Source organism: Patiria miniata, unplaced genomic scaffold, assembly GCF_015706575.1.
Source record: "Patiria miniata isolate m_02_andy unplaced genomic scaffold, ASM1570657v1 HiC_scaffold_21, whole genome shotgun sequence".
In the NCBI taxonomy this organism is placed as follows: Eukaryota; Metazoa; Echinodermata; class Asteroidea; order Valvatida; family Asterinidae; genus Patiria; species Patiria miniata.
This window is the reverse complement of record NW_024037060.1, coordinates 464,160-478,658: the sequence shown is the minus strand read 5'-3', so window position 1 is coordinate 478,658 and position 14,499 is coordinate 464,160. Positions and strand designations below refer to the sequence as shown.

Below are 14,499 nucleotides of genomic sequence, written 5' to 3'. Positions count from 1 at the left end.
ACTCTGTGGTCAAACGAGACAAGAATGGGACAAATAAGAGCCTATCAGAAATATTTCAAAGAACATTTAAATTCCTCTTATATAATCTTTTCCTCTGATATAAGACTCAATCGTTCTGCTTTATTTTAACAGAAACTTTTATACATGTACATGTTCTGCAAATCCGTGATTTAATAATTGAGCACTGAAAACATAACAGTGTTGTTTATGCATGCATGCAGTTGCAAAGTACGAGTTGTTCCTTTTTATAAAGGGCAGACTGAATATATGAGCAATATGCAGTGTTTCCTTTGTAAATGTAGGAAAACTGTTGTAAGAGCAACTGAATGGGTTCAGTCAAATCCAGAACTATTGTTTACATGATTGTATGACCCTAATTGTAATAATCCGGGACTCAGGAAGTATTTTTGATGCTCCGGTTTCACTTCCCTTTTGGGTGGAATGTCGAGGCAGCACTCAGACAAAACGTGTCCCTTCCCCTTTCTACAGTTGTTTTACTTTCATACTGCACACACAATTATGTTGTAGGCTCAGATCTCAAAACTCAGCAATGAATTGTAAGAAAACACTGCCTATAGTAGACTCGTGAGCTGGGACAATAGCATTGCATTCTTTTTGAGAAACAAATTTCCTAAGACAAGATAAGTTTGCGGTAGCACCATGTGAATAAATCCCTTTTGCAGTGGCAGTTCTACGGGGGGGGGGGGCTAAAACAAATTTGTCTAGCCCCCAAAAAACAATTCCATAAAAAAATGCACTAGCAAATTTAAGAATGTGACGTACATGCGAACGGTCTCCCCCTAAATACATAGTCGTGAGAAGGGTGCATTTGTACACTTGTTGTTAATATAGTGTGCCTGATTGTAGGATTTTATCAGCGCTCCCCATTGAAAAAATACATATACACCATTTTGTAATCTAGTGTGAATAATCGTCGAATTTGAACAGCGCCCCTCCCCCCCCCATTTTTGATTTTACGGAGGCCAAGTGTCCAAAGAAAACACCCTGTCTGCATTTCAGAATTTTTGCTGATGAACCCCCCCCCCCCGCAAAAATTCCTGGATCCGCCCCTGTTGTACTTCATCCCAATTTCGTGTGAGATGGAGCAAGCCAAATAGGGTCACTTCCTTTTTGACTGACCCTGTATACTTCAGGTAACTCTTTCATTTATTTAGAAAAAGGATATGCAAACACTGTTAACAAATAACACAATTTACAAATAATCGTGATTTATTTTGGGATTTTTTTTTTTTTTTAGGTGGGTGGGGGGCAGAAGAGACAATATAACTCGTCACGTTAATAATCATCCAAAACATACTGGGCTGAATTTGAGCATCCTGTCCAAATTCATATCCGAAGCTATACAGTGTACCATGTATATAAGCAAACTCATAAAGCCTTAAAAATCTAGTCACGTTCAATTACAGCATTCGGAGCATGTGGTATTCACTTTATGATAAACAGATTGAAGCAAGGACTATCTGCTGTCGTTGAAATATAAATTTGCATATGGGAAACAGACAGACACAATGTACTTGCACATTAGCATTTTAGTCGCACGCACACACACATGCACTTGGCACTGTGTATTATGGAGAGTGATTAACTGTCAGCAAATGTAACAGGGCGCAGCCTAAATGTTTCTTGAACATCGGGTGTTGGAACACTGTTTTGGACAGGCGTTTCTCGATCTTCTCGTTGCAGAGGAAGGTAAGCATATTTTCAACGTTCCTCCTGATTATTGTGAGGCTGATTAAATTCAGATACCGAGAGAAAATTATGTTTTATGTCAGGGGCCTATACAAGGCGAGTCATAATAATAATTATAATAATAATAATAGATAAATTGTTATTATTATTGTTATTAAAAAGAAAACTCAGGATGCTGGCTGGACAGCAACTGAGTGACTATTACACAGGAACACCACAGTCAATGCAGGATTTGAGCTACGGACATTTGTTCATACTCAAGATGTTATTATAAATTACATATGTTCATGTATGTACATTTTACAGCATTATGAATACGTTACTTTTGTTCCAGACTATAGACTGTGTATTTTTCCTCTTGTGTTAAAATTAGAAATGCAGGCAGCCTGACCAGCACGAGGAACTAAATCAGGATGGACGACATGATCAGTAATATACAAAAGGACATTGAAACATTTATATGGTCATGCACATATGGCGATCAATGGCCAAACAGAACTGTTCTTCTTGTGAATGAAGAAGTGCACTACAACATCAGCCAATCTCAGCATGCAGAGATGAATGCTTTGCCCTCGATTAAGAAACTGCTTGACGCAAACAAAGAGATAGTCATGTACATTAATTACTCTCCCTGTAGTGACTGTGCCGAGAATATAGCAAAGGTTTTGAAAGAAAACCCAGAGGTGCCAGTGTGGATTAAATTTGCTTTTGTGTATTATGCACAATACCAAGCCAACAGAGATGGATTAAGGACATTAATGTCTGGATCAAACACCACTCTGGAAACAATACATTGGAATGAGTGGATAACTGTAATACAACGGATACTGGAGAGTCATGGAAAGACGTACTGGAAGACGATATTACATCAAATCTTGGACGAACACTCGGCATCTGGACAGGAAGAGGTATTGCAGGAGATTCTCAAATGTCACGGGGCAGATTACTGGACAGCCAAATCTTTGCAGACCTCTGTGATAGCCCTGGATGACGAAAGGGAAAAATGGGAAGAGGATTTGAAAGCGATCCTCCTTGAAAATTGGGAAATGGAACAAAAACTAAGAGAGATTTTAAAGCATCACGGGGAGGATCAATGGCCAACTGTATTAGCCATGATTCGGAAACATCAGAAGAAAGATGGCTGGCAAACAACGCCGGCACAGCTTCTTCAAACTACGGAGGTAGATGCTGAAATTCTCAGCCCCTCAGAGAGAGACTGCTTGAGAGCTTTGTCGATGGAGAAGCCTGGGGATCATAGACAGGGTTATGTTTGGTTGAAAGTAGTGCTGGCTGCATTAGATATTGAAGTGAGGGAGGAATGGCTAGGGCAGAGAATTCGTACCGACACTTCTGCAGCAAAAGAACTGAAAGCTATTATACATGAAAATTCCTAGATAGTTGATCATGGGCATTTCAAATCGGGGGCCGCAATAATAAACTGTGCATCAGAATTTTTTAAACGCATATACCATAATGTGCACAATGGATTTACTGTCATCATATATGATAATGCAATGAATGAGAAATGGAATATACATGTATTAAGAATTGGAATGTTTGCTAATGGTGTCCATTACCTTTAGTATTTCCAGCCGAATCCTAGCTGATGATATTTTCTTCTAATTACTCAGAAGCACCAATAAAAACCACAATATTTAAAAATGTCATGGCGCTGCAGGAAAACCGTATGCTCTCAACATTTACAGTCGAGTCTCGTTAATACAAACTCGTTCGGACCTCGCCAAATTGTTTGTTATATCAGAATTTTGTATTAAGGGGAACATCAGTCCCATTCATTGTGCACATAAATGCACAGTCGGGACTAAGGCTTTCATAGTTATAATCGAGTGAGCAAACTCGATTAGTTTGTGATTGCACAAGGAAATCCCAACTTATGTATATATAAATAAAAACTAGTATTTTGTAACAATGCAAATGTTAAATAATATTTCTTTTAATGTTATGTCAGTAGTGGTGTTGGTAGCACTTATCAATTCACTCCTTTATCAATTTATTTATTCACTTTAAAATAACTATCATAAAATAACGGAGGCTTTTAACTAATTTTGCCATTTCTGATTTTCCTTTTCACCTCTTTTTCTACTATGTTTTTTTTTTTTACATTTAGTTTGCATGTGGTTGTACAATGGCCAATTGAATTTCCCCTTTGTTGGGTTAACAAAGTTTGTATTGTACTGTATTGTAGTGTCTCAATATTGCTGCCTTTGGCCTGTGAAAGACTTTGCCAAATAATCATAAGAACATATCCTGATTTTTTTTTTTAAACAGCATCTCAAAACATGCCTCTCCGTTCAAAATAACATCTTCTGTTTTATCCAGTCAATTAAAGTTTTTCTAGATACCAGTGCTTTCTGAGTTGTCATTACTGGCTCACCACCTTATAGAGGCAGAGAAAATTCAAGCATAATTTGTTTTTCACGTTTAAGCCAATGGGCCAAGAAAAAAAAAGTCTCCGGTTTCTGGTATGCGCGCGCGTCGCCGTAGCCATGCGCGTCGACAAAAATGAAAAAGATTTTTTTTCAATGAAAGATGATGTCTCAAAACCGCGTGAGCATAGCCATTTAATACATTGAATTAAAAAATGAAAGCCTCGCTCAAACAAAAAACAATGCAAGGGTAAACATTCTATCAGCTAAGCATTGTAGCCCATCATTCACATCACACGATTTCACCTAAATTAATGTAGACCAGTTACTAGAGCAAATTTTGCAAAGGTTAGTATGGATATAGATACAATATTACACTGAAAGGCACAGCTCTGAGAAATGTGTCAATGAATTCGCAAATAATCAATCCTGAAAGTCCCGCCCCCAATGAGATCACTTAGGAAAGTACTGACCACTGACAACTCTCTGTGGTCCAAGATGCACAACCTTTTTTAGGAAGAGACGGGGGGGGGGGGGCTGGGATGGGGGGGGGGGGTCGTGTGATCACTGAAAATCACACTTCTCCTTAGTTCTAAGCATTTGATGTACACTAGACTAAATATGAGCAATAGCAGATACTGTTTTATTGTAAATACAGGAACACACTGTTGCGCATGAAGTGTAATCATCAAAGCAACTGAATGGGTTGAGTCATTTACAGAACTAATATAATTTACATGTTGCATAGTATGACCCCTGTAAATAATGCAAGAGTTAGGGCAGTATTGTTGACGTCAAGGCTACGGTTCTACTTCAGGTTGAATGCTGCAACTTTCTGCACTTTGGGTTAGAAGGTCGAACTGCGGTGCAAAATGGGCCATCTTTTTATAGTGTTCCTTCGCCCTCTAAATATTTGCTTCACTGTTACATTGCACTGAACAATTTCACAAATCTCAAAAATCAGAATCTAGCCATAAACACTGCGTGGGACTATAAAATTACAAGTGTTTGTTTTGACACTATAAAATGCATGGCGTGGGTCAGTGATGTAGTGCCTTGATGCTGGGCCTTGGCCTTAAGGCTGGATTTTAGGGCCTTGGCCTTGGCCTCGAGGCTTGAGGACAAAAGCCTTGGCCTTGGCCTTGAGGGTTAAGGGCCTTGCAATTTTGAGTCAAGGCTCTTCAAGGCCCATAGATTTTTGCATTTTCCAGATAAATCTGTTCGAAATTTTGCTGTTACCATTTTAATTGTATTACCATGGAGGAGGGAAGCACCCTATAGATTTGTGTGTTGGGCACACTTCCACTTTTGTAGCATCACTTTTTGTTACCATTGTAGTACATTTGCTGCAAAAATATTCCGTACACTTGTGGGGCTAAGGAGATGATCACTTTAATTGCATATAACTATGGAATAGATCTGATTGGTTGTATATGTCTCCCTGATAAGTGCTAGAGATTTGCATGTATCTGTTTTAGATAATGCTGATATTTCTGACCATGTTGGGCCAGCAAATAAAAATTTCCCAAATCAGTTTCGTGGATCCCCCTTTTGTAACACTTGGGGGAGAATTGTGTGTCAATATAGAAGTAAATCATTATTTTGTTTAGTTAAACCGTATTGAAGACCTGAACTTATACTTTAATAGATACAGTGCAGTCATAAAACGGTGTAGGCCTACTGGTATGCGAGCATGTTGATTGCAATTAAAGAAATGTTGTTCTTCGTAACGAGCAATTCGTGATGATAAGGGCGGATCCAAGGGGGCCAAAAGGGGCCATGCCCCCCCCCCCCAAAAAAAAAACCCGAAACCATTTTTTTTTTATGTGACGTCGTAATAAAGGCAGGCAATGAGTACACCACCATCTTTTCCTCAAAAAACATTGGTTAAAATGGTCAGAAATTGCCTCAAATCGCACCTCAGAGCATCTCGAATCCAAAACTTTTTCGGGGCCCTTAAGCGGGCCCCGAAGCCCAAGCCGTAATTTTTTGACCCACTTTTTTGGGGGGGACCAAAATTTCTTTTGCCCCCCCCCCCCAAATTGTGTTCCGGATCCGCCCTTGCGTGATGATGTGTCACTTATGTGACTATAATTAGTTCTATATCAGTGGTCATTTCATAAAACAGGGCCTTGGCCTTGAGGGTTAAGCCTTGGCCTTGGCCTCGAGGCTCAAAGCCTTGGCCTTGAGGGTCAAAGCCTTGGCCTTGAGGGTCAAAGCCTTTGCTCCAACACTGGCGTGGGTTTCTAGCATCAATTGCAATCCCAGCTAAGTAGGCCTATGTGCAGTAAAAAACAAAAAATCACACCATACATGACATTACATTGGGCGTGTTCTTAATAAAAGACGTCAGCAACAAAACCACTTTGTCATTCTTGGAGAGAAAGGTGGGTACATGTACTCATTTTCTTCGACAATCATTCTGTGAAATTCCCCTGAAAGTTGGGAACTCAAAATGAAGCTTTTTATATTACTTCAGGGCCCAATCCCTCACAAATACACAAATATGCTCTTCTTTGACAATACTTGCAAACCAAAAAGTGGTGAAAATATTTTTTTTTCAAATTCCCCAAAAGTTGGGAACTCAAAATGAAGCTTTTGATATAACTTCAGGGCCCAAACCCTCACCAATCCATAAATCAATCGGCTGATGATTTTGCTTGATTTTCTTTGTGTATTCAACACTGCAAAGCCCAGTAGCAATCAACGATGCCCCAATTTTCTACAACTGCAAAATATGCTTCATATTTCTATCATCATTAGGCCCTATGAGTTGATTGAAGATTTTCAGGTCCATTTACCCACGACTCTTTTTTACACGATAAAAAGAGGAAATGCCAAGCTATACAAGATACCATACAGTGTTTTTCAATTTTATGGGAAGTAAATTTTAAAAAAAATCAGGAAATCAGCTGATCCGAGGAAAGTTGCCCACTGTGAAATCATATTTTGTATTAAAGGGATTTGATTTTTGTAAAAGATATGATCGCAGTAGTGATACATTGAAAGTTTTGGAGTAATTGCAGAATACCCCGCCACGCGAAAATTACCCCCTAAAAATAAATGGCTACGCAGTCGGAAAATATTGCAGAAATGTCCAAAGTACATGTAGATGTCGGGAAGTGGATACGCGGATACAATATACGGGGTGGATTTGAGCGCTGGAGGGTCTAAAGAGGGCGCTATTTCACTGTATTAAGAAATGCCGCCAGCAGGGACAACGTGAATTGAATGGGGAGCAGGGGTTAAATAAATCTAAGTCCAAAGTACGTGCCAGGAAGTGGATACGCGGATACGGGGATACGGGGTGGACTTTATTTTTAGCCGAGGAAAATATTTTTGAGAACGAAGCATCCATATCCATGTTGGAAAATAACGAAGGCAGAGACAACGTGAGTTGAATGGGGAGCAGGGGAAAAACGTCTAAGTCCAAAGTAGGTGCCGGGAAGTGGATACGCGGATACGGGGTGGCGCACGCGTGTGGTTTTGGGGAAAAACGTCCAAGTCCAAAGTAGGTGCCGGGAAGTGGATACGGGGATACGGGGAGGCACACGCGTGTGGTTTTGGGGAAAAACGTCGAAGTCCAAAGTAGGCGCCGGGAAGTGGATACGGGGATACGGGGAGGCACACGCGTGTGGTTTTGGTTGAGCATCCAAGCGTGACTCCGTATCCGCGTATCCGGATACGAGGTGGGATAGGTGAGTGGCGGGGTATTCTGCAATTGTGCCGATTTGGGGCTACAAAAGAAAAGATGCACACAAACTTTTTAACAAATAATACATTATGAATGACATTATACATGCTTCACAATTTAATGGTGGAAAACCAACACAGAAACAGCCTTCCTCGTGTATGTTTATAGTTAGCTGTATTATTGAAGAAAATGGAGTCAATTTTACACTTCATCCCCTCCCCACCTTTTGACCCATTCGGTGATTAAATATTTGTAACAACATGAAATATGTATATGCATTGCAGAACCAATGATCGTTACTCACTGAGACACGATAAAGATTGCCGTCTCAAGGATCAGAAAACCCACGATCGACTCCACAGCAGCAGAAACTGAATCCCCAAGCGCACTCACATGTACCATCTGTCAAGTCAAAGGTATTGCTAGACAAACTATTGTACACTCTACTTGCAAATATGTTTTAATTGAAAACAAAAATGCACATCAGAGAATTTGCAGCAAGAATACAAGTATTTGTCCTATTGTAACTATCACTCACTGGATGTTGCATCAGTGTGGAACATGAACCTGCATCCATTAATGCTGGGTCATACAGCATTGCTTGAGATGATTTGTGCACCTGATAATCCTTTCAATACTTGGGACTTGGCTCAACTTTCTCGAATAATGTTTCGCAACCTGCTGCTCACGTCAAACAACCACAGTAAGCACTGTTTGGTTTTAATATTTAATTCACTGGAGTCAGTGGCTGCGCTACAGGGAGCACCCCCCCCCCTAAGTCTTGTCTTTTCCCCCAGTTCTCCCCCCCCCCCCCCCTCCCCCGTTTTCCACCAACACTTTATGTACACAGATTAATTATGCTTATTTTCTTCGCTGTTAAGATTCATAAAATTTGGGGCCAATGAAAGCATTGAAACATTGGTACTTAAGACAAAACATGCCACACATGCATTTCTACAGCCGTAGATAGTGTGCAGCCAACGTCTTTATACATTTGTTATTATACACCATGCTGCAGTTTGATGCATTTCTCATTCATTCAAACGACTACACCTCTAAGTTGCTCTAGTGGCTTGAGGCTTGAGATTTTTTAGAGTCTGGCGCCGCCACTGACTAGAGTTGACGTCCTTCCCTCAAAAGGACAAAGGAAACAAACAATTGAGAAAAACACAAAAGTCACTGAAGGGGTGTGAAGAATGACATTTTTTAGTAAAACAACTTTTGTATCAAAATAGAAACGTGGACACATCCTGGGTTGCACTTTTCAGCATTCTAGTTTGTTAAAGCTACTGCCTTTATTTTAAGTCATGTTTTGTTGTTTTCTACAGTTAAAAGTCTTACAGAGCTTGGACATCTTGTTACAACCCCTTCCACAGACCAGTTACACTTCTAACAGCTAGAGTGAGTTATAGTAGTTTTTTTTATTATTTTAATTCATACAATTTCTGATGTATCTATTTTTCAGTGCATGGGCCTATGTATATAGAACACTCTTGACAAAATTACTCCAGCTTGCATCAAATTAATATTCTATTTTCCCTGATGTGTACCTTTCAGACACTACTTCGGATATGGCAAAGGCAAGGGCAGAGACTAGGGCAGAGGCTAGGGCAGAGGCTCAGGCAAAGGCAAAGAAATACATTGACATCTTTATCAACTCAGCCCCCCTAGGGTGTTTATGGCCCAAAGAAACTGTTTTGATTGCCAATGGTAAGATTTATCAGAATGCACGAGGTAGACATGCAGAGAAAGTATTTTTGGACAAATTTGAAGAAACGAGGAAAGCTGAAGGGAAAGTTGTAAACATGTATTTGAATTACTCACCATGTGACGAATGTTCCACAGAAATATTAAAGTTTTTAGTAAAACATTCTCGGGACAAATTCAACATTACATTTGCCCATGTGTACTACTACTACGACAAAAAAAATCCTGAAAAGAGCATGGATCCTTATAAAATCAGGGAAGGGTTGAGAATGTTAGGTAAACACGAACAAATCACTCTGAAGGCAATCACAGAGGATGATTGGGAGGAAATCATGACACTTATCCTCAGGGATCAAGGACTTGAGGAATGGGCACAGGGTGATGTAGAAGAGTGGAACATGACAAAAGGAAGCATTCTGGAACAGCAGGTTGTCTGGGAACAGGATTTAGACAATGCTCTCAAGGATATTCTGTATGAAAGGTTACGTAAGCCTGTAAAAGACATCATGACAAAGTATGTTCATGAAAACTGGGGAAATAAAGTGGGGGATTATCTCACACAAAGAAAGATAAGGTACCTCCACAATAAAGTAATGCAGGCTCTGTACAATCACGGTGAAGGTAATCACGGTGAAGGTAGCCTTAAAACAATAGTAAATGCTGCCAGTGGAAGGGGTTATGCTTTTCTGTTGCATGTGCTCGGAGCCCCAAAAAGGGCAGAAGGGGAAGAGGCAGAAGGGGAAGAAGGGAAAAAACGGGAAGAGAAAGAAGATGAAGATGGGGAAGAGGTAGAGGGAGAAGAAGAGGAAGATGAGAAAGAAGATGAAGATGGGGAAGAGGTAGAGGGAGAAGAAGAGGAGCAAGATAAGAAAGAAGATGAAGATGGGGAAGAGGTAGAGGGAGAAGAAGAGGAGCAAGATGAAAAAGAATATGAAGAGGGGGAAGAGGTAGAGGGAGAAGAAGAGCAGCAAGATGAGAAAGATCCGCATGAATTATTGCGAAAGCGCATAATTGCAGACTTTGTTGCGCATAAAGAACTTTGCTACATACTTAAAGGGAAAGACTAGGCTTCCAAATTTCAAATCACCAATAGATCAACTTTACATGTAGCATTAAGATCGTACAAATTCTCAATTCAGTTTGTTTTTGGAAAACATCTTATAAGTCTGTACAAAAATACTTCTAATAGAATTCAATCTGTTTTGTAAATTAATCTCATAACACATCAGTTAAGAGATAAACTCTCTAATTAAATTTACAATTAGTCTGTAAGCATGGTGACAATTTTTGACCAAAAACTTTTAAGTTGGTCACTGTGTGTGTTGGCTAAAAAGTGTCCCATCCCATGTAAAAAGATCAAGAGTGGTTTGTTGGAGTTAATGAGGGTTTGAAGAATTTGTAATGTTAAGTGATGACAGGTTGGACTCGACTTCCAAGCTTGCCGGACCCGGTTTGAATCTGATATAGCAGCAGGTATACTGCATTCGATAATTACCTACGTGATAAAAATGTATTTACTATTGGGAAGTTGCAATTTGAACACTTGGTTCTACTCATCATTGACAAATAGTCTGAATATTGCTTGGATTTAATATGTGGAATGTAAATTGGGGATGGCGATATTTAAAAAAAAATTGTTGCATAGAATTTTATCTTTTGTTTTAGATATTGTTGCAATGAATACTGATGTAGAATGTATGCGGCATATAATGAAGAAACCTGAGAATGTGAAACACTGTGAAATTCTCCAATTTAAATGTGTGATTATTCGCGCAGACTGAATAAGAGAAATAATTTAGATTAGTTAATTTGTTTTTCAGTTGTGTATCATACTGTAATATTTATTTTGAAGCTTATTTTGTGTCTACTTTGTTTTTACGATGAATACTCATCAACATAATTATTTCTTTTTCAGAATCTATACATGGCAGTTTTATCAAATAACAATGTACATTTTCCAGAATGAACAACGTACATGTAGGTTAAAGAGAATTACATAAATTTACATATACATGCGACTGGAAACCAGCTAATTCACATGAGTAGACACAGATCACAAGGCTCCAAAATATGCCATACCAGTACTCATTCATTAGAAAGACATATGTAAATGTAATTTAACAAGTTATTACAACTTTGGATTGGGGAAAAAGAAACTGAGTATTTGTTTGTGTTACTTTCTTTTTTAATACATATTAACTGCTTGTACATTGCGTATTTTGTATAACCCTAAAGCGACTGAAATGTGTGTTAATCTTCTAGAGTATATGAATTTTCAAACAAATAGTTCTAATACTTTTATCAGATTTTTGTGTTATTATAATGTTAAATGTACAGGTAAAGAAAAGAGATACTTCATTTCAAATGTTTATAATCACAGGGGTGTGAGTGACCACTGATAAAAAATAGCTGAAAACAGCTGAAAAAGGTGTAAAAAAGCTGAACTTTGGAAATCTCCTATACTTTTGTACACAGCAAGTGAGGGGAAAAAGCTGAAATCCAAAAATGAAGAAGCTGAAATCAGCTTTAAAGCTGAGATTTCACACCCCTGTAATCAACACATAACTAGAAATGAAAGTCTTCCCATTTGTGTAATATTACTAAAGATTACAATTATGGGGAACGGTACGTTAAGAACACCTTCTCATAGACTCGTGCACAAACAAATCCTAACTTTAATGACCCCTACTCTTCACCTTATCCTAGCCTCACCAAACTTTGTAAATTTGGGTGTAACATCACGAGGAATTGGTTTAGCTTATATTGTATTTGCGATAATAAAATTTTGCCTTGAAACATCGGAGAGACATTCCAATGTCTCCCTAATCTACCTGATCTCCCCGAGGTATATGTATAGGTTTTGATGATGTGTCTCCATACGCGTACATTTACAGGAATTAAATGTTCAATAGAATAAACTTTTCAATTATATAATGTATGTTTATAACAGCAGGTTGTGATGAATTGATACTTCATAGTCTTAGTGTAGATGTAATATGTTAATACTTATAATCAATAAAGCATGCCATTCACCACCAAAATGTTGTGTAAATAAATGATTACAAATTTGCTTCACAGAATTAACTAAATGCACATTTAAATATTTTGCCAACTTTGATAAAACTTTTAAAAAAAATGTATTTATTGTTTAATTTTTTTTTTATCAAACTTCTGTTGTAGGTGAGTTCCAAACTCACTGGTTTAGAAATAAGCGTCTTACTGAGTCAAAGTTGTACTTGAATCAGGTCAGAGGTTTCAAGATGTACTGTCAACGCTCTTCAACTAAAACAAAATGTTTTTTTTTTCCTTTAAGGAATGGTTAATATGTATGTTTAATTTTTGCAAATTGTTTTTTCTCATTCCATTTTTTTTTTCATCTCGAGAACAAACAGATCTGTCATGCAATAAGCCTGGTTCCCAGTCCTTACGCCTAACCTAATCATCATGGGCCAAATAGTCCGACTAGTCTAAACTTATCATTGTTGGGCCCCAATATTTCCAAATTTGTATATATTTTCGAATTAAAGCGAGTTAGCCCCAAAAATTTGGTTCTAGATCCACCCTTGCATGGCAAATTCAAATTCCTCACAAACCGAGTACCTGCATTGAAGTTACTTAGACACCTCATGTCTTTGATAGACAGGACACTTAAGGCTGATGACTTACCAGATAGACCCTTTGCACAGCGCGATCTCACCGAGGCCAGTTTCTGTCATTTCAATTATTGTTTTCTTCTGAATGATACCATTTCAGGTGGAATAATTTTACAGGGTATTTGGTACCAGGCCTATGTTTACTTTGAGCAAGGATTTCCTGGAGAAATTAGCATACTCTCCGAATAATTGCTTATGTTCCTACATGCCTTTAAAATGTTCCATAGTTATTTTCCTAAAACATACCTGCAAAGATGTCCTGATGAAATGAAGGCACTGCCTTAGCAGTGTAGACCTACTACTCTTTGGACAGCTGCCAAATACTGAACGCATCACCACATCAACGAATTCCTAGGACAGAGGGCAGTGTCGCGGCAGAGCGTCGCAAGCTTGACTTCGAATGTTGATCCTGATCTGAAGAAAAAATTGTGACACTTTTCTTGAAGGTCTTAAGCAGGACACTGAAGGCTGCTTGGATACTAAATGGAGTAAAGAAGCTGCAGTAATATGCTGCACTGAACAGAAATTGAAAAAAAAATCCTCATTGAAAAACTGACTAACTACTGATCTCGAATTTACAGTCATCTAACAAATTTTACCAAAACAAAACATTAACAATTTAAAGAAAATTTTACTTAAACAATCATTAAGGCGCTTTATATTCTCACTCCAGTAAACTATTCAGAAGGAACTTTTCTGCCAAACTAATAATTGCACATCTACAGATTCAAAACCGATCTTGTAGGTGCAAAAGTTTTTAACTTTGTGCCAATTACATTATCATAATTCATAACAGAAAACATGTTTAGAGGAAAAAACATGGAAGAAATGGGAGAACAAAAAAGAACAAAATGCACAATTTACCTGTCAGGAATGATGTATTGTTTCCATGGTAGTATCCTTGCATATCCAGCTGTTCAAGGTCACTGTAAGAGATGAGAAAAAATAATCACATCTTGCCAGTTCAACGTAGAGTCCCGGAATTTGTTTCCCTGTAAACAATTAGGAAGCTTGAGTGAATTTTCCATAAGAAGTTGACAATATAACTGAATGTTGAGACATATTTCAAGATATTAATGTAAACGTCTTTCTCATCAGTTTACCGAAAATAAGAATTTGCCTTGTTGTAATACAGTAACATGAGAATCTTTATAAAACAAACATAATACAGAAACAAACAACCCTCAATATTGTGAATTTGGAACATTTCAAACAACAATAGCAGTTCAGACTTACCTAGTGCGTCGTTTTCATGTGGGGGTGGTCAATTCAATCTTGAAAAATTATGCAATCTGCGTTCTATAAAAAAGTACATGTACTTTGCATTTCAAAAAGGGTTGTTTAGCAA

At 38.3% G+C, this 14,499-nt stretch overlaps 2 protein-coding genes across 2 annotated transcripts; both read left to right on the top strand.

Moving 5' to 3' along the window:
- The first annotated feature begins 1,264 nt into the window (after positions 1-1,264).
- LOC119729580 lies at positions 1,265-4,075 on the top strand. The gene is made up of 2 exons (XM_038202194.1): positions 1,265-1,710; positions 2,084-4,075. The coding sequence occupies exon 2, from the start codon at positions 2,124-2,126 to the stop codon at positions 3,102-3,104; it is 981 nt and encodes a 326-aa protein (XP_038058122.1). The 5' UTR covers positions 1,265-1,710; positions 2,084-2,123; the 3' UTR covers positions 3,105-4,075.
- A 5,692-nt stretch (positions 4,076-9,767) lies between these two features.
- Positions 9,768-10,565, top strand: LOC119729639 (X-linked retinitis pigmentosa GTPase regulator-interacting protein 1-like). Its single transcript, XM_038202294.1, has one exon. The coding sequence runs from the start codon at positions 9,768-9,770 to the stop codon at positions 10,563-10,565; it is 798 nt and encodes a 265-aa protein (XP_038058222.1).
- Positions 10,566-14,499: the final 3,934 nt, after the last annotated feature.